The sequence below is a fragment of the Mustela putorius genome, unplaced genomic scaffold (assembly GCF_011764305.1).
Source record: "Mustela putorius furo isolate JIRA1106 unplaced genomic scaffold, ASM1176430v1.1 tig00000095_pilon_pilon_pilon, whole genome shotgun sequence".
Lineage (NCBI taxonomy): Eukaryota > Metazoa > Chordata > Mammalia > Carnivora > Mustelidae > Mustela > Mustela putorius.
This window is the reverse complement of record NW_025421280.1, coordinates 20,453,974-20,474,028: the sequence shown is the minus strand read 5'-3', so window position 1 is coordinate 20,474,028 and position 20,055 is coordinate 20,453,974. Positions and strand designations below refer to the sequence as shown.

General features: G+C 54.4%; 1 protein-coding gene across 2 annotated transcripts in view; it reads left to right on the top strand.

The window, feature by feature from the left end:
* The first annotated feature begins 1,116 nt into the window (after window positions 1-1,116).
* The window catches only part of TEX264 (testis expressed 264, ER-phagy receptor), a 33,476-nt gene continuing 14,537 nt past the window's right edge, over window positions 1,117-20,055 (top strand). Inside the window, exons 1-4 of one of the 2 annotated variants that reach the window (XM_045079381.1) lie at window positions 1,117-1,256; window positions 2,219-2,294; window positions 4,756-5,047; window positions 14,437-14,658. In XM_045079381.1, the coding sequence (XP_044935316.1) occupies window positions 4,790-5,047; window positions 14,437-14,658 (480 nt within the window). In that variant the 5' untranslated portion in view covers window positions 1,117-1,256; window positions 2,219-2,294; window positions 4,756-4,789. The remainder of the gene's footprint in view (window positions 1,257-2,218; window positions 2,295-4,755; window positions 5,048-14,436; window positions 14,659-20,055) is intronic. The other variant, XM_013049751.2, reaches the window with a different exon arrangement.

Sequence of the window (20,055 nt, the reverse complement as noted above, 5' to 3'; positions counted from 1 at the left end):
ACGACCCTGCCAACCCAGCCCTGAGTTCCTGTGAGTTTCTGCCAGTGTTTGCCCAGAGAGCTGAGGACAGGCTTGGCCCAATGGATGAGGGTCATCATTTCCTGCCTGTGGAAGGAACTGTGTGAAGTAGTGGGAAAGGAAGCCAGGATTACGAGCGCCTCTGTGTGCCCCATCTGCACTTTGCTAATGCAGTAGTGGAGTCCACGCTAAGACGATTCCCCTTCTAAATACATGTCCTCTCTGTCAGGAGCACCAAGGTAGCTCTTGGCCTAGCTGGTCTTGCAGCCAAACTCAGGAGCACAGCTGTCCCCGGGGCCTCTCAGGAGGGCAAAGTTAGATCCTTAGGGCTCTGGAAGAGTACTTTGTAGGTCCTCAGAAATATGAGCTGAAGATTCAACCTATGTTCAAGGGGCTTACACTTGACGGGAAAGTTTCCTAATATACCTTAAGCTAGATGGGCAGTCCAGTCTCACCCATGAGCCTGGAGGGGGGCGATTCTTGGTGAGCTCCAAGAGGACGAGGCTTTGGTTTTGTTTACTCAGTATCCCCAGCCTCTAGAACTATCCTTGCAGGGATTAGTAAATGTTGGGTGGATGAATGACCACTCCTCCTGTGCTCTGGTTGGGGGTGGGGTGGAGTGTTGGAGACGTGACCGGCATTTGCGCTGTTCCAAAGGTTGGATCCATCCATTCGCTTCTTCCCTGAGTCCAAGTTGGGCGTCGGTTTTCTCAGTTGTAAAAGGGGGACAAGTGGCCCTGCCTTGCTGAGTTCCCAGGTCTCTGGGGAAGAAGCTTCAGTGAGAGAAAGTGGCAAGACGAAGGGTGGTACAGATACATGCCAGGGGCTGATACTGCTGCGCTGAACTTCCCAAGCCTCTTCAAACGCTCCACTCCGGCGAGGGCTTCCTTGGAACCCAGCCTGGCTTTCCGCTGTGGGCGACCAAGTTGACTTGCCTCCGCCTCCCACTGCTGGGACCGGGTAAGTTTGTGAGAGGCAGGAAGGTGCTCAGTGGGCTCCGCCCCTGACGGCTGGGGGTGTGCGTGTGGCTGGGAGTCACTTGGGCGCCGCTCGTTGCCATGGAGACCGGGCGGGGCAGTCCTCCGCCCTCCGGGTCCCGCGCGCACGCGCCCACGGCCACGGCCACGTCCCGCCGCGAGAGGGGGCGGAGCGAACGTGCGCGGCGGGCGCGCGCAGGCTCCGCGACCTAGCCTGGAGCCGCCTTCGCGGATCAGCGTCCGCGGCGGGCGGCCGCTGAGGTGAGGGCCCGGCCGGAGGAGAGGCGTCCCGACGGGGCGGCCCCACGCTCGGTGAGGGCCTGGAACCTCCGTCCGCCTGGGCGCGACCTCAGGGGCCCCGGCGTCCCCTCCATGACCCCCGCGGCCCAGGCCGCTCTTTGCATCTTGTTTCGCCCGCAGCTGGTCCCCGACCGGTCCAGGGGCCCGAACGCGACCTTGGACAAGTCTGCCATCCCGGGTCGCCCCTGCTTCGGCCTCCGGTGCAGGGCACGTCCCGAGGCAGTGAAGCCCGAGCGGGGGGGTGGGGGTGGGGAACTGAGGCAAGAACCGTACTTTAACTCCTCCCCTGCCCGTGGAGGCCGCCCTCGCAGCGGTGGCTACAAACTTTAGCGTCTCATAAGTTACGGAGGTGTGTAAGGCCCGGTGAGGTTGTGACTGAAAAGAAAGAGGCTGGGTAAATAACCGAGGTGCGGGTAAGCTGGGCTGGAAGCCCAGAGTGGGAGGCGGCGCACCTCGTTCCCGCGCAGGCCCCTCGAAACCCCGGTCTTTCGCTCCCCTCTGGCACCGAAGTTTAAGGGCTCGGCCCGCTTCCGCGGTGCAAGTGAGCAGCTCCAGGAAGTCGGCGCGGGACAGAGGACCCAACCCCTCGCCGGAACCCGGCCAGAGGCGACCACTCCCCTGACCCGAGGAGAAACAGAGGCCAGAAGGGAACAGCCTCCCCGATGTCAGCGGCAGGGGCTGTTTCAGAGCCCGGCGCGGTGGCTGGAACCCTCCAGGAAGAGGGCTCTCCAAGAACAGGGGCCTGGCCCCAGTAAGAGTTCACGTTATGAGGCCTGGTTTGGCTTCTGATTTCCGTAAGGGGTGTGAGGACGAGGGAGAGGAGCAGCCTTGTGAAGACAGTTATTGTAGAGGCTCTAGTTCCCTGAAAAGGAACAGTCAAGGCAGGGTGCCCAGCTCAGTGGTGATTTTCTCTCTGCCCCCAGCACAGGAGCGCTTGGAGCACTTGGTCCCTGCGGCGCTGGATGCCATGAGTTGCTAAAAGTGAGCCTGTCTTTTCAGGTGAGCTTCCCCAGCCCTTCTGCCCTTTCTCTTGAGTATGGGGAAATTCACTTTGCCCCGCCTCCCTCCTGTGCAGACCTAAGCTCTGGGGTTCATTTTCCCTGTCTTCTGGGTAGTGTAGGAGGTGAGAGGAAGAGGGAGGTGGGAACTAAGTTGCCTTGAGGAGAATGGGGAGTGACCTACCTGAGAGGGTAGGTCAGAGAGAGGTGGTCACTCTTGAGGCAATGGGGAGACCTATCAGCTGAGTGACAGCTTCCAGCTGAGAGCCGTGGGTTCAGAGATATCCCAGCATGGATTAGATGCTTGAACTTCTCTAAAAACCTTGTCACCAGGAAGGAAGAGATAGAAATAGGGTCTGGAGTCAGACTACTTGGGTTCCTATTGCCTGCATTTTGGTCTAGGGCTCTATTTAGTACCTGTGTCATCTTGAGCAAGTCACTTAACCTCCTGATTCATACCTACCTTGTCTTGAGAATTAATAAAGTAGCTGTGTTTCAACATTTAGATAGTGCCTGGCCTATAGTAAGTACTCGGTAAAAGATTTATCATCATCGTCACCAAAGAAAACAGGAATGAAACTAATTGGAGGCAAGATGAGTAGGACAGCGAATGCATCAAAAAACAAAACAAAACAAAACAAAAAACCCACAGCTGTGAGGCAGTTGGGTAAGAAGACTAGTGTGATATATCTCAATTTTATGATATCAGAGATGTAGGAGTTTAGTTCCCTCTTTGTGAGGCTAACACTGTGTGTACATTGACTCCAAAGACAATTTTTCAGTAAAAATTTTGATACCCAAAACCCATAGGGAACAAATTATTCCATAGAGCTAAGTTTTCCATAGGGCTGAAATGTTGACCTTCAGTTTTCAAATCTTTTAAATTTTACATGTTAATTTTAAGATTATTTATTTATTTGACAGAGATGACAAGTAGGTGGGGGGGGGGGAGCAGGCTTCCTGTTGAGCAGAGAGTCAGATGCAGGGCTCCATCCCGGGATTCTGGGATCATGACCTGAGCCAAAAGCAGAGGCTTTAACCACTGAGCCACCCAGGTGCCCCTACATGTTAATTTTAAATACTTGGGGTGAGACTGTCCCTCCAATGGGTCACATGTTTCCCTTCCTCTTTAAACAGTCTTCTCTGTGTGGATTCCCCCCACTCCCTCCCCAACCCCCGGTGGCTCAGGTCAAGCCCTCTGTATAAGAAGGTTAGGCTTGTGGCCCCATGCCTCATGGAGGGCTGAACAGTCTGCCTTGAGTGGCTCACACACCAGCTCTGTTGTGTTTCTGGGTCTCTCTTAGATAGCTTCTCTGCCTTTTTTTTTTTTTTTCTTCCTTGAAATGAGTGTCTTTAGTGCTTATACCATACAGAAAGGAGGAATGAGGAAAGGCCAGTGGGGAGGAGGGACAATTGTCAGATAAATGACATGAACACAAAAAGGAAAAAAAAAAGACCCCCTCACGCCACCCCAGGATGCCTTTCTGTGAACTACCTAGTAGAGGAGGGGGGGTGGCAGGATCAAAACCACAAGGAATAATTCTGAACACCTGGAGATGCTGGTGGAGAGAAGGAACAGTGCAGCAAGTGGACCCAGCTGTGACTCCCCACCAGGCCAGCACCCCCTTCCCCATGGGATGAACTGCTTGGGCCAGGGAGTAATTGTTTTTCTTGATGTGTTTCCATTTCTAGCAAGCTTTTCTTCTTCCTCGTTTCTAACCTATGGGCTGGTAAAGTGGGATGTAGCTTGTTAGCACCAATGGTTCAAGTCTGAGAAGCGCAGTGCTGGACTTTGTTCTGGCTGCTCAGGCTGATTTGATCTGATCTTTCCTTGGTTCTAGTTGGGTGAGGTTGCTGGATAGCAAGATTCCGAGGGCCAGATGTGCTTAGCAAAGGAAAGCTTCATGTGAGAATTTCTTCCTGTGGCACATTTTCCCCCTGGGTTTTTTTTTTTTTTTCCCTCATGTATTCCCTATTCGTTAATAAGTGATCGTACCCTGGCACTTGCCCATGGCAGTGGTCCATGAGGCTTGGGGAGGCCAAGAAGGCAGTGTGGCAGTGTGTGGGAAGGAAGAGGTAAAGTAGGGAAAAGGCAGGCTGGCTGATGTCTTACCCATCTTGGGAGAGGTTGGTCAGGGCTGGGAGTATGTCCCTGGCTGACTCACTCCTGTGCTTCTCTATGACTCAGTTTCCCCAGGTGTGACCAAGGCTGCCAGCTGACAGGCAGAGCTGTTCTGAGAGCCTCAACAATTGTGATTAAGAAATAAAGAGGCTTGTGGCTACAGTCATCCTTGGTAGCTCTCTTCTAGGTCACTCTGTGTGTAAACACCCTGGCCCCTCCCCCACCCGGGGTCAGAGCACCCAACACACAGCTGAGATTGGGCCAGAAGTAGCTGGCGGGCAAGTGGGCACATTGGTCAGAGCAGGCTACCAGCCTTCTCTCCCTCCTGTCTCCTTTGCAGCTCTCTTGGGGCACAGTGTCGGGGGCACAGAGCCATGTCTGACCTGCTCCTCCTGGGCCTGATTGGGGGCCTGACTCTGCTGCTGCTGCTGACACTGCTGGCCTTTGCTGGGTACTCAGGGCTGCTGGCCAGGGTGGCGGTGAGTGCCGGCTCACCTCCCATCCGCAATGTCACTGTGGCCTACAAGTTCCACATGGGGCCCTACAGCGAGACTGGGCGGCTTTTCACCGAGAGCTGCAGTGTCTCCCCCAAGCTCCGCTCCATCGCCGTCTACTACGACAACCCCTACATGGTAAGGAGCCTCCCATGCCCTGGCTGGGGTTCTGCCCCATGGATGGACATGGGGCAGGGGTGTTGTAGCTTCCAGGGAAGGGGTGGGAAAATATGTGAGCTGGTCCTACACACCACCTCCTCTCTGAGCTTGAAGCTCCTTCCAGATTTAACCTGGACTCCTGCTCCAGACATCCTTTTTCCTTGTCCAGGTCTGGTTCTCAGCTCATGGCTACCCATGGACTTCTGACTGCATGGGGCCATACTACTGCATGTCTCTAGTTTGTGCCGGGGCTTTGGTCCCCTGCCTCTTCTTGCTGTGCCTCCCTCTTTTATCCCCATTTGAGACCAGTGCTGTAAGGCCAGGCTGCTCAGATTCTACCCTTTCTTTGGAGCCATACCTTACTGTTTCTGTGCCTTCCCTCTTTCAGCTTTCCTGCTGTGGCTACAACTCCTCAAGGGTTGAGACAGCAGACCCTGGGCATGGGGCTTAGAATCTTACCTCTTCAGTCATTCTGGTGGCCCCTGCCTCAGTGATATGGCATTTCTTTGGATGTTAAGCTGCCTAGTTTGGAGAGAGATGGCCCCTCCCCCTTAGGCTTAAGTGGAAGTCAAGAGCACTGGAGCCTAAGTGGGGTGGGAGGGCAAGTGGAGCCACGTGAGCTGCCCTGAATGTCTAGGATGCTGGGGTCAGAGATGAGCCCAGCATCACTGGCACCCTGTGGGCGTCTGGCTGTACTTACAGACTGTAGTGAGTCAGGGCTCACCAATGTGGCCTCTTGCCATGCATGGGGTGGTACTGTCTGCAGCTGCATGGGCTGGCAGCTCTACCAGGAGTCCAGCCTTCAGCTCTGAGCCTTGGAATCCCCAGCTCTGGATTCCTTGCCTGTAGAGCTCAAGTAGGCAAGGCCTACAGCCGACCCACTGTCTGCTACCAAGCCTCATTAGAAACAAGGGTGGGTTGACTCTCTGTGCTGGGTTCTGCTTGACAACTACACTCCAAAGATGAGCACACCTGGCCCTGCCCTTGAAGAAGTTCATGTGATTGGCAAGTCAGCACCATACATATGGGTCTGTCATAGGCACTGTACTTGATGCCTGCAGAGCTTTGAGCTTTGGGTTTGGGAAAGATACACCAAGTTTGCCTGAGAGGTTCACAGAGGAGGTGGACGGTAGCTGGGCCTTCTCCCATGAGTAGAACTTTGCTCCGCCGGGAGGGGCCTCCTGACTTAGGGAAGTACTACAGTAAAGGCTTGCAGACATAGGATAACAGGGGAAGTGTGGCCAGCAGACATGTGGTAGGCAAAGAAAGTGGTAGAAAGGTTTGCTGGGCCAGGCATTGTGAGGAAGAGCAGTCTGGGAGGCAAGAGGCAGCACAGTTTGCCCCCTCTGTTTTAGGAATCTAACTGGATGGCAGGTGAAGGAGGGGAGGCGATGAGGCAGGGAGGCCATTGAGGAGATTGAGCTAGGTCCAGGTGAGAGGTGACATTGACCTGGTTGAGGGATGAGTAGACAGTGAGGATTTGAGGTCACACGGTTGGGAGACGGCGCTAAGTGGGAGTCAAGAGCGCTGGAGCCTAGGTGACACGGAGCAGGAGCTGGGCTTTGGGAAGCTCCTCCACCAGATGTTAGACTGCCTCCTGCAGAACTCTATTCTGTAAGTCCCTGCCCCTCCTTCCACACCTGGCCCAGTTCAAGCCCTCTGTAAGGCCTCAGTGGGAAGGAGAATAGCCCTTGCAGTTGCCTCATTCCTCAACAGCATGTCCTGTTCCTAAAGCAACACATTGGCTCTTGGGTTGGAAATGCTAATTCCAAGGTAGGAAAGAGCCAAGGTAGCAGTGTACCTTGGGATCAGCGCTGGTGGCTGACCCAGGAACAGTCAGATAGAAGAATCTTGGCATGGTGTGCTCTCCCCATGGCCTCCTGGCCCAGCCACTGCTTCCGGGCAGCGCACCATATAGCCGTCTTTGGCAGGGTGAGGGCGAGGGGCGGTGGGCTTGGGTGTCCAGGGTTGGTTGGGTGCAGCCTGACTTGGGTGTCAGTCTGGGCGTGGGGGATGCACAGCCTGAGAATACAGCCTCAAGGTTGGCAGTTCTGGGTTCTGATTCTGTTTCGTTACTGTCATGCTGTGTGATCTTGAGCATATCACATAATCTCTCTGAGCTTCTCTTTCTTCATCTATAGAGCTCTGTTAAGATATCTGCTTCATATGTTGTCTGGCAAGAATTAAATTAGGTGATATAGGTGAGGCATTCATCCTACCACCTGGCCTCCAGTAGCTGTTCAACAACAAAAACAAAAAAAGGGTGGACAAGATGTTCATGCTAATTTGGTGCACTGAGGCATTAGGCTGAGCATTATGACCCAGGGCTAGACCCTTGGCCTGGTTGTGGACACTGGCTGGCTCAGAGGATGAGTGTACAGCTCAGAGTGGTCCCTCTGGTCCTATCCCTCTCGGTCCTGGGTCACTCCAGAAGATAGCTGTGTCCCCATTCAGAGCTAGGTCATACCCTAACACCTGGGATAGCTCAGGATGCTTAGACTCCACCTGCTGTGGGAGGTGGACAGTATATTCTCTGCCTAGCAGGGATCCTCACAGAGGGTTCAGGGAACCATGGACCCCAGACTTCAGGTGCTCATGGCTATCCCAGACTCTCTGGTCTATAAGGACCTGGGGCCCCAGGGTCCACACTGCTGATGTGATAGAAGAGGACACTGAGGATCAGACAGCAAGAGCTGAGGTATTGATCTCACATAGTTCACTCACACTTTTTGCTGTTATTTAACGAACATTTGAGCACCTAATCTGTGCCGCACTGCTGGGCACTGGGGTACTGTGAAGACCAAAGGGCCCAGCCCTCGGGGCCTCTCAGTGTAGGGGGGTCAGGGGGGTCTGGCTGAGAGACCCCATCCAGTCCTAGGAAAGTGTAAGAACCCAAGCCTTCTCCCTAGGCTGCTTCCCTAAGCAGTGTCCAGCATGGGGCCCTGCATATTTTGGTTCACAGACAGGATGCAGGCTGAGCTGTTGTGTGGCCCATCCCCATACCTTCTCCCTCCCCAGTGAGCACAGTGGGAGCCAGAACCTGCTTCTGTGTGAGTGTAGGGAGCAGTGAGGCTATTTCAGGCTCTGTGAATGGAGCAGGGAGTGACCAGGTGAGAGACCAGCTATTAATGCTGCCCTCCCCCATGAAGTGTGGACTGACAGCTCTCTAGCCACTCCCTGTCCAGGCCTCAGCACCCGGCCTCATCTGGACAGGGAGAGGCTCGTTTCTGAGAAAGGCCTGGCCTCACATGGTCTGGCTGTGGACCCAGGAGTGACACAGGAAAGGGTGGGCACCACCAAGGCAAGGCCCTGGCAATCACTGTGGGCTCTTTCACGTCAGGTGCTGTTCAGACATACATACCTCATCAGCTCTGTGTCCTGGAACGTCAGCATATATGTGTCAGTCAACTTTAGATCCTGGAGTTCCTTATGGAAGAAGTTTCTGGAACTGGTTCTTGTTGGGCAAGCGAAAGGATTCCATTCTCCATCCCTGAGGGCCTTTGGAGAGGGAGGAGGAGGAATGAGGGAACATGTGACAGGAAGTGGACTGACCCTGGTAGTGGCTTATAGGTGTTCTCCTCTTGGGCCCAGGGTTCTTGGAGTGCAGCCATTTCCTCTAAATACCAAGGGAAGAGGGTGAGTTCGAGTCAGTCACCGATCTCTGCCTGCACCACAACCCCCCCAGTGTACATGTGTATATGTGCTGCTGAAGCGAGCACCCCAGTGTACATGTGAATACACGCGTGCGTGCACGTGTGTGCATACACATACACACACATCCAGTTCTTTTCTTGTAAAACTGGAAAAGAGTCAAAATTGTTCTGCCCTCAGCCCTGCTACTGATGCGGGGTGCGGGGTCTGTGGCCCCATCCCTCTGAGAGCCTGGGGTGTTGGAGGAGAGGGAAAGAGCTGGGAGGACCCGAGTGGCTAACTTGATCCTGGCCAGCTCTGGCCTGTGATAGCCCTTTCTGGGTCAGCTGCCCTCACTGTGCCCATGGAGCTGTCCTGTGTGCCATCCTGGCCCTCCACCTTCTTCTCCACCCCTGCTGCTTCCGCCTCCACTGCTGTTTGGGCCTTAAGCAACCTGTCTGCTGCCCTTGTGGGGAGCCTGGTTGAGGCAAGTGGGGTGTGGCAGCAAGTTCAGTTTACCTGATGGAGGCCTAGGAAGGGGTGTTTGCCCCAGGTATGGGGCAGATGGGGGAATTGGTGGTTCCTGGGTTCTGCCTTTAGTAAACTAGACTGTATTGAAGCTCCTTTTTTCTCCTAGTCCACTGAGAGTCAGCCTGGGACCACCACATCTGCATGGGCTTAGGCTGGTAAGAGTGTTGATTTAGGCCTGTGCCACACTTCCTTTCCTTTTGTGTGTGTGTGTGTGTGTGTGTGTGTGTGTGTGTAGGTGGGGGGGTCTCCCCTGCGATCCCTAGAGGTGTGTGTGTGTGTGTGTGTGTGTGTAGATGGGGGGGTCTCCCCTGCGATCCCTAGAGGCACTGAAACCATATGGGGCCTGGGAAGGATTGGGATTGCCCAGGGTTGACCCCTCAACAAGGGCAGTGGGAATGAGGGCTGTCTGGTGTTTCCAGGGGCCCAGGCCATTCCCTATCCCAATCACCCATGATGATTTTCATCTAGATTGAGTCTGGGCTTTTGCTCTTTAGCAGGTCAACTGTGTGGGGGAGCCCTGGAAAAGCACAGCCCTTTCTTCCCAGCAGAGCTGGCTTTGGTAGGGAGGAGGGCTGGGGTATGGGAGGAGAGGGCTTTGAATCTTTCTGGGTTTGAATCAAGGCTCTGCTCCTTGTTAAGAGTGTGATTCTGAGGGAGTCACTTGGTCTTTCTGAGAATCCCTACCTCAGGGGTTTTGTTTTTCTGAGGACTAAATAATAAGGATAAGGCCCCAAACCTGGCCCCCAGTAGATGCTTAGCACTCTTGGCACCCCCTCCCCTGGGCCTCATGCGCTAGGACTCTTTACTTTGGGGAACCCTGCTTGCCTGCCTCTAGCCTAGCCTCTTGCAGGACGCCTGGGCCGTCAGAGGAGCGCAGCATAGGGACACATCATTATGCAGGCTTTGCCTAGCCAGGGCCTGCTTCTCTGGCTCCCACATGGCTTTGGGTCCTGTGGTGCAGCTCTGAAGCCAGTCTGCCTTTGTTCGAATCCAGACTTCAACACTGCCTTGCCGTGTGGCTCTTTCTGAATAGCTTTGCTGTCTGGGTCTCAGAAACAGAGTGGATGACGGTAGCTATTGCACAGCGCTGTTTGGATTGAATGAACTGATAGGTGGAAGGTAGCAAGTAGGGCAGTCAGTGAGCACACTGTCAGGTGCCAGCTGTTGTTAGGATTATGCCTGGGGGTGAAAAGAAAGAAGCCCTGAAAGACTTCTAAGTGAGAGTTCCCAGAAAGCCCCTTTGGAGGTTGGCATCCTGCTTACTCCCCTCCCCTGCAGCCTGAAATACAGGTCCTGTCCTCTGGCCCTGCTGTCTTTATCACCCATGTCCTGACTAGTGTGGACCAGCTTTTGCCTTTGGAGACCACCTGCTTGGGGAACTTGGACCTGTGGGGCTTGGTGTATTGACCTGCATCACCCTGAAGGTTAAATGAACCCATCCTCCAGTAACGAATAGCTGTGGCTGCTCTGTTCCCCCTCAGTGAAGGCCAGTGAAGGTCACTGTCCCTACTTGTCCCCTTACCTTGAGTAGCTCTGGGCTGGGTATGCTGGCCAGGGAGGTGTTGAAGCAGCTCGCCGGGCCTGGATCTGTAGGCATCGCAGCTGGACTTCATCAGATGTTGCAGGTTATGGATCAAGGGCTGGCCATTTCTTTTAAAGATTTTATTTATTTATTTGACACGGGGCAGAGGGGACATACAAGCAAGGGGAGTGGCAGGGAGAGGGAGAGCAGAGGAGGGAGCCCAGTCGAGCGGGGCTCAATCCCAGGACCCCAGGATCATGACCAGAGCCAAAGGCAGATGCATAGCTGACTGAGCCACCCAGCACCCCAGGGCTGGCCATTTCGACTGAACCCAACATCTGGGTTTGGTCTGGACCGACTGACACCATTTTTCCTTCCTGAATCCCGGAAGATACTAGTCTTGTCCAGTTTCTAGACGTACTGAAGTCTTAGCCAGGCAGGGACTCTCTTTTCACTCGAAGCTTTAGGTTCCAAGTAGACTGCCCTCTTCTCACTTGCCAGGACTGAAGAGGCCTCACAGCTCTTGTTCTGGGCACTGGTACCTAGAGAAATGACTGATATAGGGAGGAGAGTGAACAAGCGGATGGAACTGGGAGGCCCAGGCTGACTTCCTAGGATCAGGCCCAAATAGAGGCATTGCCATCAACCAAGGTGGGTGGGGTTTCTAGCTATCAGGACACTCCCTTTATTTTCTAGGCCCCTGACCTCAGTGGGCCATTTCTCCTGGAGGTGGGCGTGGGCTCTCCAGGGAGCCCAGGGAAGCCTTCCCCTGCTCCGGACCAGCCTTGCCCCTCCCCAGCTGGTCTTAGGGTCTGTTCCATCTCCTTGCCAGTGCCTCGTTCAGGTGCGGAACTCCAGCAGCTCCAGCTGGTACAGGGCTGCTTTGCAGGTGGTGGGCTTCCTGAATAACTTCCTAGGCTGCCCCTTAGCCACTGGCCAGGGCAGAATGGGGCAGGAGGTATCCCACTTGTGGAATTGAGGGGTTCCTCATGCAGAAAGGGAGCACCTGAGGCTGACACACCTCCAGGATCTCAGGAGTCCCGTCCCTTATTAGCTTCCTTTCCCTGTGATGGGAGTTCCTCTTTCAAGGTAGAGGAAGAAGAGCTTAGCTCACGTGCAGGGCCCGTGTGTGCATGTGCAGGTGTGCGTGTGGTGTTGCTGAGATACCCCAAGAAACTTACTGTGTGCACAGGATTCTGTACCTTTCTGCCTAGAAGCCTGAAGTGAGGGGGGAGAGATAGAGGAACCATCAGTTACTGTGCAGCACAAGACCTGCTCCTTTGGGTGGGCATTTGCGATCTGAGAGGAAGGGCTGCTTGGCAAGGAGGATTTGAGGAGGAGGGTTGAGCTGAATCTTGAAGGATGGGCGGGAGTTTCCCAGGCAGAAGGGACTCTGGAGTAGGGTGAAGAAGATCATTCCAGGCAGAGGAAGTAGTTTGCGCCAAGGCAGGAAGCATGGGAGGACGTGGCATGTTTGGGGAGCTGCAAATAGTTCCGTGTGGGTGTGTGCGGGGTTGTGGTAGGATAGGAGGCCGGCAGGGCGGGCTGGGCCAGAGCCTGCCTTTGTCCCTCCCTCTGCCACTCAGATGCTCAGTGGACACTTGCTCACCTGGGTTCTGGCCCCTACTGGGGCCTGGGGATGACAAAAAGAGTGCTAGGCGAGTGTGTGGACAAATCCAGGCACTATTGTATGGACCACTTAAAACAGTGTTGAATGCTGGGCTCGAAAGTTTCATCCTAGAGCAGAATTGGGAGCCATTGAAAAGTTATAAGCAGGGTGGTCACAGGTGTTGTGCTTCTTGAGGATCAAGGAGGATGTTGAGCCCGGGAGGTCCATCCATAAAGGCTGTTGAAGTGATCCTGGAAAAGACCCAGGGACTCAATCCCAGGAGGGCCAGAGATGATCAGTCAGGTGGTTTTCCATCCATTTCTCCATCTAAGTTATATTGAGTGTTTCTTTTGTACATGATAAGTCGCCGGGGTCAGGATCTCGGTGACTGGCATTGCAGCAGACACCAGGCATCTCTGCCTCAAGCCTTGGGTGTGAATGGAGCGGTTGCACCATCTATAGACAAGAGATGGCACTGCATTTGGCTCCAGCGCCTCTGCTAGGGTAGGGTGGGAGGACTGTCAGGCCAGGGATGTGACTGTTACCAGGTAGAGTTGATGGAGGCAAGAGTTAACAGCGAAACATGTGTCTTTGGTGGGGGGCACCCAGCTACCCTGAAAGACTCCCCAGGAGAGCACTTGAACCTGGAGAATGGGCAGGGAGGAACTACGTGTTGGGAGGTTTGGGTGAATGGGCCAAGGCATGGCTGCGGGCCAGGGGTCACTTATTTGGCCTCTGTTGTAGCTGCTAATAAAACAACAGCACTTCCAGTACTTGCCGAGCACCGCACCAGGCCGGGCCCTCAGATGAAGTATCTCATTCAATTTGTCAATTCTGCAAGGAGCTTGAGCTCCAAGAAACCAGGGGACTTACCTAGAGTTACATGATCCACTACTCACTCCCAGTCCTGTGTGTCTCAAGAAGCTGTGGTCCTGACCACTGCACCGTATTGCCTGCCCGTAAAGTCCTGGGCTAGACTTAATGACATAGGATTCAAGGGGGCAGCAAGGGGGCCCTAGCTGCAGAGACCTAGCAGTGACCCCCAGGGACTGCATGGAGGTGAGAACCTGGAGTTGGTGCTTAAGTCCCAGGCAAAGTGAGACTCCAAGGACAGAGCTGGGCTGGGCTGGGCTGGGCTGAGAAACCCCTAGGGTATTGTTGACAGGGCTTGGCGAGAGGGCAGAAGCAAGAACACATAAAAATGACTTCATGGTGCTTGGAAGGTAGGCCAAAAGAAGCACCTGGAGGTAGAGGGAGTTTGAATTTAAGCATCAGTGGGCCCCAGATAGTGGGAGAAAGGGACCTTCAAGTTGAGGGAAATCCAAGATTGACAGCACACGGTCTCTGATGAGTGTCTTAGATTCAGTATTAGATACCCCTGGAGGTATCAGGGCCTGTTGTAGACTCAGGTGGCAGGAGATGAGACAAAGTGGGGCCCCTTGATGCCAGAGGAGAGGTGAGTGCTGGGCCTTGCAGGCCTGGGGCCAGGCCTAGGAAGTGTTAGAGACTCACATGGAACCCCACCCTCTTTGGGTTTATGGGAGGGAGAGGAGAAGGAGGGCAACTAGGGAGGGGAGCAGAGTGCAGTGACGTACAGGTACTGGGAGCCCAGGGAAACCTGAAGGGGAACCAACAGTCTCTGGCTGAGCCAGGAAGAGACTTGGCAAGTGTGGCAGGGCTTGGGATGGGGCATGGGTTGGAGAGGAGGTCTGGGGGCTCTGGTGATGGTGGCTGCCCCAATCTGAAGGACTGGGGAAGAGGAGCTCAGTTTTGTCAGCAACCCAGAGTTCAGTGTGGTTCCGCTTCCGGACCAGTGACCCTCCATAGCACAGGGTCTGGCATATTTGGTAGAGACGTAAATGAAGGGACGGATGAATTCTGCAGCAGGATGCCAGAGGCTGGGGCCACAGATAAGTTCCAGAAGGAAAATACTGTTCTCCATCATGGTATCTGGGGCTGTGGCATGTTGGAGCTCATGGTTCTGCCAGGCCTGAGCTGGCACAAAACCCAGGTAGCAAGAGTTCTGAGAGCCTCCTTCCTTTGCCCAATGCTGACACCCCTGTTCTTCCTTTCCAGGTACCCCCTGAGAAGTGCCGCTGTGCAGTGGGCAGCATTCTGAGTGAGGGTGAGGAGTCTCCCTCCCCTGAGCTCATCCAGCTCTACCAGAAGTTTGGCTTCAATGTGTTCTCCTTCCCATCACCTAGCCATGTGGTGACAGCCACCTTCCCCTACACCTCCAGCCTGTCCATCTGGCTGGCTACCCGCCGTGTCCATCCTGCCCTGGATGCCTACATCAAGGTGAGAGACAGGCCCAGTGTATGTGTGTGATGGGGGATAGCCAGTCCTTCAGCTGGGAGATGGGAAGGACTGCTCAAGTCTGGGAGGAAAAGTTGCCTTCGGGAAGGCAGCACCCCGGAGCCCCCATGGAGCAGGCGCCTGTGGGTCTAGGAAGACAGGCAGATGCTGCTGGCATCTATCCCAAATGCCAGAGACTTGTGGGTGCCAGAGCATCTACTAGGAGCATAGGGAGCTTGTTCACAAACGTAGCCTGGTCAGTTCGGCTCTGGCTTGGACCAGAGACATTAGGTCTCAGCCTCTGCTCCAGGCTCAGATGGATGGGCAGGTCCACCCTGACCCTTTCCTGCTTGAGGCCCACAGAGCAAGAGCCCTGAGGCTTCCTGTGGGTGGCAGGCCCCAGGTCTTCATGTGTGGTCCTGGGCCTGGCCGCTGGATAGGCTTGTGCACCTGCTCCCTGAGCACAGGGCAGATCTGGTTCCTGATCTGGTCAGTGGTCTCTGTGTCCACAGAGATTTTTTAAAAATTTTTCCCTGTTGCACATCCCTGCTCCTCCAGAACATTTTGTAAACTTGGGTACTTGGGAATGACCCAGTTGGGCTTGAAAGCAATTGTTTATTCATCCATTCAACTTGAGTTTATTGAATGTCTATGTGCCATGTACTGTGATGGACACAGTGTGAAATGTTGGTGTATGAAATACACATTTACAGCAAGTGGTTAGAGACAGGTAATTAGTGTCAGACAAGAGGCACCTGGCTGCCTCAGTTGGTGGAACATGCAACTGTTGATCTGATGTGAGTCCGAGCCCCACACTGGGTGTAGAAATAACTTAAAAATAAAATCTTTTAAAAATATATAAAAATAAAAATATAAAAATAAAATAAAATAAAAATATATAAAAATAAAATCTTTTTTAAAAATGTCAGACAAAAATGAGATACATGCTAGAAAAGAATGGTAAGAAAGGGCAGGGCACCAACTTGGATACAGTGGTCAGGGACAGCCTCTCAGAGGATATAATCTCTCAGGTGGAACCCTGAAAGAGCCCTTGGAGGAGGGGGTAAGAAGATTCCAGGAAGAGCAGAGTGGGAGCAAGATGGTGGGAAGTCACTGCAGTGTTCCAGCCTGGAAAGTAACACGTGATCTGAGCCTCTTAGCCACACATGTACAAGATAGGAGCTCTCATCCTGCCCAGGGTGGGCCTGGATCCCAGATCCATGGGGCCAGTGGAGGTGCTTATGGGGCTGTCAGGATTTCCACGTGAATGGTGGTGGCTTGAACTGGGGCAGTGGCTATAGAGATGCTGAAGAAGTGGAAATTTACCATCTATTTTGAAGGTAGAACTGGTGGACTGATGCATGGATTGGAATGGATCAGACTGTGGAGGGGCTGGGAGGGTAACCAGCTCTGGAGTCTGTGTAGTACGGAGCTGCCTGAGAAACAAACAGTAGAAGAAAGGAGGAGTTTTAATTTGGTGGATTCAAAGGAATCTGAGGGCTCTCTAGAGCAGCCTGGGGGAGGGTCTTTGGTGATGGAATGGGAGCTCAGACAGATCTTGGTTAAGGAGGCGAAAAATCTGGTGTCAGGGCTGGGGAATGAATAAATGGGTCACCAGCTGTGGCCTTGGTGGTCAAGGACAGGAAGAGAAGAAACAGGACAGCTGTCGCTGTGGTAGGGCAGAGGCACTGGGAGAATAGAGGTGGAGTTCCTTTGTGAGCTGCACGGTGGCAGCCAGAAGGGTGTTGGGGAGGAGGTGCTTGCCTGGGGGTGAGTTGGGCTGGAGGCTGAGGGCGAGGTGACGCAGGAGGTGGGGTCGCTGGCTGGTGGTAAGGGCAGGAAGGCAGACATTGGCGCCTGAGGCCCATTCAGCGTGCGTCCTAAGGGGCCTCAACCGTTTCACCCAAGAAAGGTTACTGGGCAGTGTCTCCAGTCCTGTCGCTGCTGTCTTCAACCTCAGGGTTGGAGGAGCCCCCCTGGGAAGAGACTTGCTGGGTTCCAGACCTCAGAACAGGACATGTGGCATGTAGTGTGGTGGCGAGCAACTCAGCCACCAAAGCCTTTTCCTGGCTTCAGGGGTTTATTTTTAGACACCTTTGTCCAAATTTCCCGGCCCCTGACAGCTTCACAAGTTGCCTGGTTTTGACGTCACCTCTTTGATGAAAGCCCTTCCTCCTTCCTCCTCCTCCTCCCGTGGGAGCCTGTCAGCTGTGCTCTGGGCTTGATTCTCCTGGGGTGGGGACTGGAGCAGAGGGCTACCATTCTCTTTCCTGCCTTTGATGAGGAAGCCAGGGTACAAGAGAGCAAGGGGCTTCACCAGAGATGTCCGTCAGGCACACTGCTGTGGGCTTGGCCACCAGCTGGGAGAGTGAGAGAGATGCCAGGTTGCCCACAGCAGAGGCATGGCCCAAGGTGCTCTGATGGTTTCTGGAGGCAGAGGTCATCTCTGCCCCTGTGCTTAGCCTGATCTTATGTTCTTACCACGTGAAACAAAGGGGCTGAGCCTGCAGTGGCTGGGGGGTGGCCCTGTGCCTCTCTCAGCCTGGGAAACAGAGAGAAGAGAACATAAAGCTCTCTCCCACACCTGCCCTCTTCCCCACTAGCCTGGGACCAGAGGAAAGACGCTGCTAATGAGACCGTGGGCTCTTCTGACTCTCCTAGCTCTGACAGCTGGCCGCCTTTAAGTGTGCACGCATGCGCGCGTGTGCGTACCTTTCTTTTTCCTCCACCTCTCTGTCTTCTCTCTGGATCTGAGGCTGGGTCTGCTGTGGAGGTGTTTCAAATGGAATGATGGCAGCCATCTGCTTTCTGTCTCAGGAGGCGTGAGGGGGAGGGGGAGGCCAGTAGCCCCGATACCAGAAGGATGGGAGAGGGCTTGGCAGGCTTGGCAGGGGGCAGGGGTGAATGATCTCAGAGCTTTGGGTGGGGGAGGTGGAGAGCATCTGCTGTCCTGGCAGTTGCAGACATGCCTGAGACTGGGGCAGAATTGACCTCATGAGACAGAAAGGTCCTGGGGGTCACTGTAAGGAACCCAAAGAGAAACATTTGTCAGGTTTCTGTGGGGATTCTAGAATGATATATAGATCCCAGCTTTGTAATTTGTACTGCAGCCTCTGACTCTCTGGCCAGCCCTCCCCAGCTTGGCAGCCTGGCCAGCTGAGCTGGAAGGGCTAAAACTGCCTTTCTTCACATAAACCACTGGGGGGCTCCAGGCAGAGCCATCTGGGACAGTGTCTGTGTGAGGGGATGCCTGGGTACCATGTGACTATCATTTTATGTGGGAGATGCCCCAGCTTTGTCAGGCTGCTCCACCAGAGTCCAAAGAGGTGGTGTCCTTGGGCAGGAGGAGATCACCCCCTGAGCCCCAGGAAGTAGGGTCTGCTGGCAGCTGCAGGAGGGAACTGAGCTTCCTTGAAATTGTAGGAAATGGGACCCAGGCTGGTGTCAGCCCAGAGCAATAGGCAAAGGCCCCAGAATTTACTGCAGGGTAGAACCAATCTTAATGAGTGTCCAGGGAAGACTTGGGGCACCTGGAGCAGACCAGGAGAGTGAGAGGTCCGGGGATCCCTTGTGCGTGAGAGGCCCCCGAGCTCAGTTCCTACCCCACAGCTCTCTATAGCAGTTGGAGGGGAGGTCATTGAGAGTGTTAACCTGCCCAACCAAGACCCCATACCCGACTTCCTCTCAATAGGATCCCTAATCTTCATAAATCCTCTTCCCCAGGGTCTCTGCTTTCCAGGAGTTCTCAGGGGAGGGTCCTTGTGGTGGTTGGATATCTTCTCCTGAGTTTAGGGAGACACAGGACATTGCCCATGTGGAAGCTGGTTAGCTGGGAAGGGCGGGCAGTTGGGGTAAGACATTGGCTCTTCCTCCACAGAATGGTAGAGAAGCTGGGGGAAGTAGGGTCCGGGTGGATATAGTGAGCTGGTTGGTTTGGGGCAGTCTTGATGGTAAAGTTCTGGGACAGCTGGGATGGTGAGGTTGTCTCACTAGGGGGTTTAAAATGGGCAAGAGTCCTAGCTCAGAGTTCTCAGACCTCTCTGGGGCAGGAGCCTAGGGCTGTGCTAAGGGGTCTCCGTGGCTTGGCTGCCAGGTGCTAGGGCTTGCACTTGTACTGATGCTTGCTTCAGCTGGAGTAGCTCTGGCTCACAAGGTCGTGAGCTTTTTGGAGGAGGACATCTGGAATTTAAGTGGTTTGAAATCTCTGTCCTCAGAGATACACAGCTGGACAGATGCCCCTCCACGCCTGGCCCGCTGCACTTCTGTTGCGGGTCTTGAGAACACTGTGGCAGCTGCAGTGTGAGCGGAGCCAGGGGCAGCAGGGTTCATCCCGTGTGCAGGCAGGGCCAGGGCCCCCAGGAGAAGCCGTTGTTTCTGGGGAGCATGACTGACTGGGAGTTGGACCTGAGGGGAGCCCTGCAGTTCTCCCTGGGCTGGTGGTGACTGAACTCTTGAGTGGTGGGTGACGGGATGGTGTTGTCACAGGGTAGCCAGCTTGGAACTAAGGAGTAGGGGCCTCAGCAAGGCGCCTGCAGGAGTGAGTCAGCCTCTTGAGCTGGGGATTCTGTTGCTTTCTCCCAGCAGCATGGTCAGAGCCTGGGGTCCTGTCCAGTGGCTTAGAATCTTCTGTATGTGCTTTCCCTTAACCTGCCTTGGTAACTTTGAGGGAGTCAGTGGGGGGCGGATTTGAGCCCACTCTGGGGCTAGAACACCAGTGGGGAGCAACATGACCCTCGCAGTGGGAATCCAGGTGAGGATGCCCCAGTGGGTTGTGAAATCTGGGGTCATCTCTCTCTCCATGCCCATTACCCTTGCTGAGCAAAGAGGGAGAGTTCAGAACTTTATTTTTCATAAGGAAGCACCCCCCTGGCAGGATGTCAGCTCAGTTGCTGACCCAACAGTTACTTACTGAGCCCTCTTTTATGCAGCATTGTTCAGGGGATGGGGGAAGCAGCTAGAAGGCAATCACAGGGTCATAATCAAAGCCTACATTCCAATCATTGTAACAAATGGGGAGATGGAGGTCTGGGGAGGGGAGGTTACCCAAGGTCAATGGATGAAGCAGTGGCTGAGTCCAGAGTCCAGACTGGGTGGCCTGGGCTGAGGCCACTACTTGCTTTTTGACACTTTGCTCCGTCCATGAGTGGGGTTGGGCCCAAGAGGTCCAGGACCTGTCATGAACTTGGGATATACTTGCGATGGTCCCCAGGGTGGGCTTGGGATGGTAGTACAGTGGACCAATATCTAAGTGTGACCCTCTGTCTATAGGCCTGGTGGGCGTAGTCAGGGCTGAAGCTGCTGTTCTCGGAGTCAGATTAGGGAGCCAGAAGCGAAGGGCAGGAAGCGCCTGTCTGTCGTTTGCCCACCAGGCGCCCATTAAGGGAGACCTTGGCGGTTGCT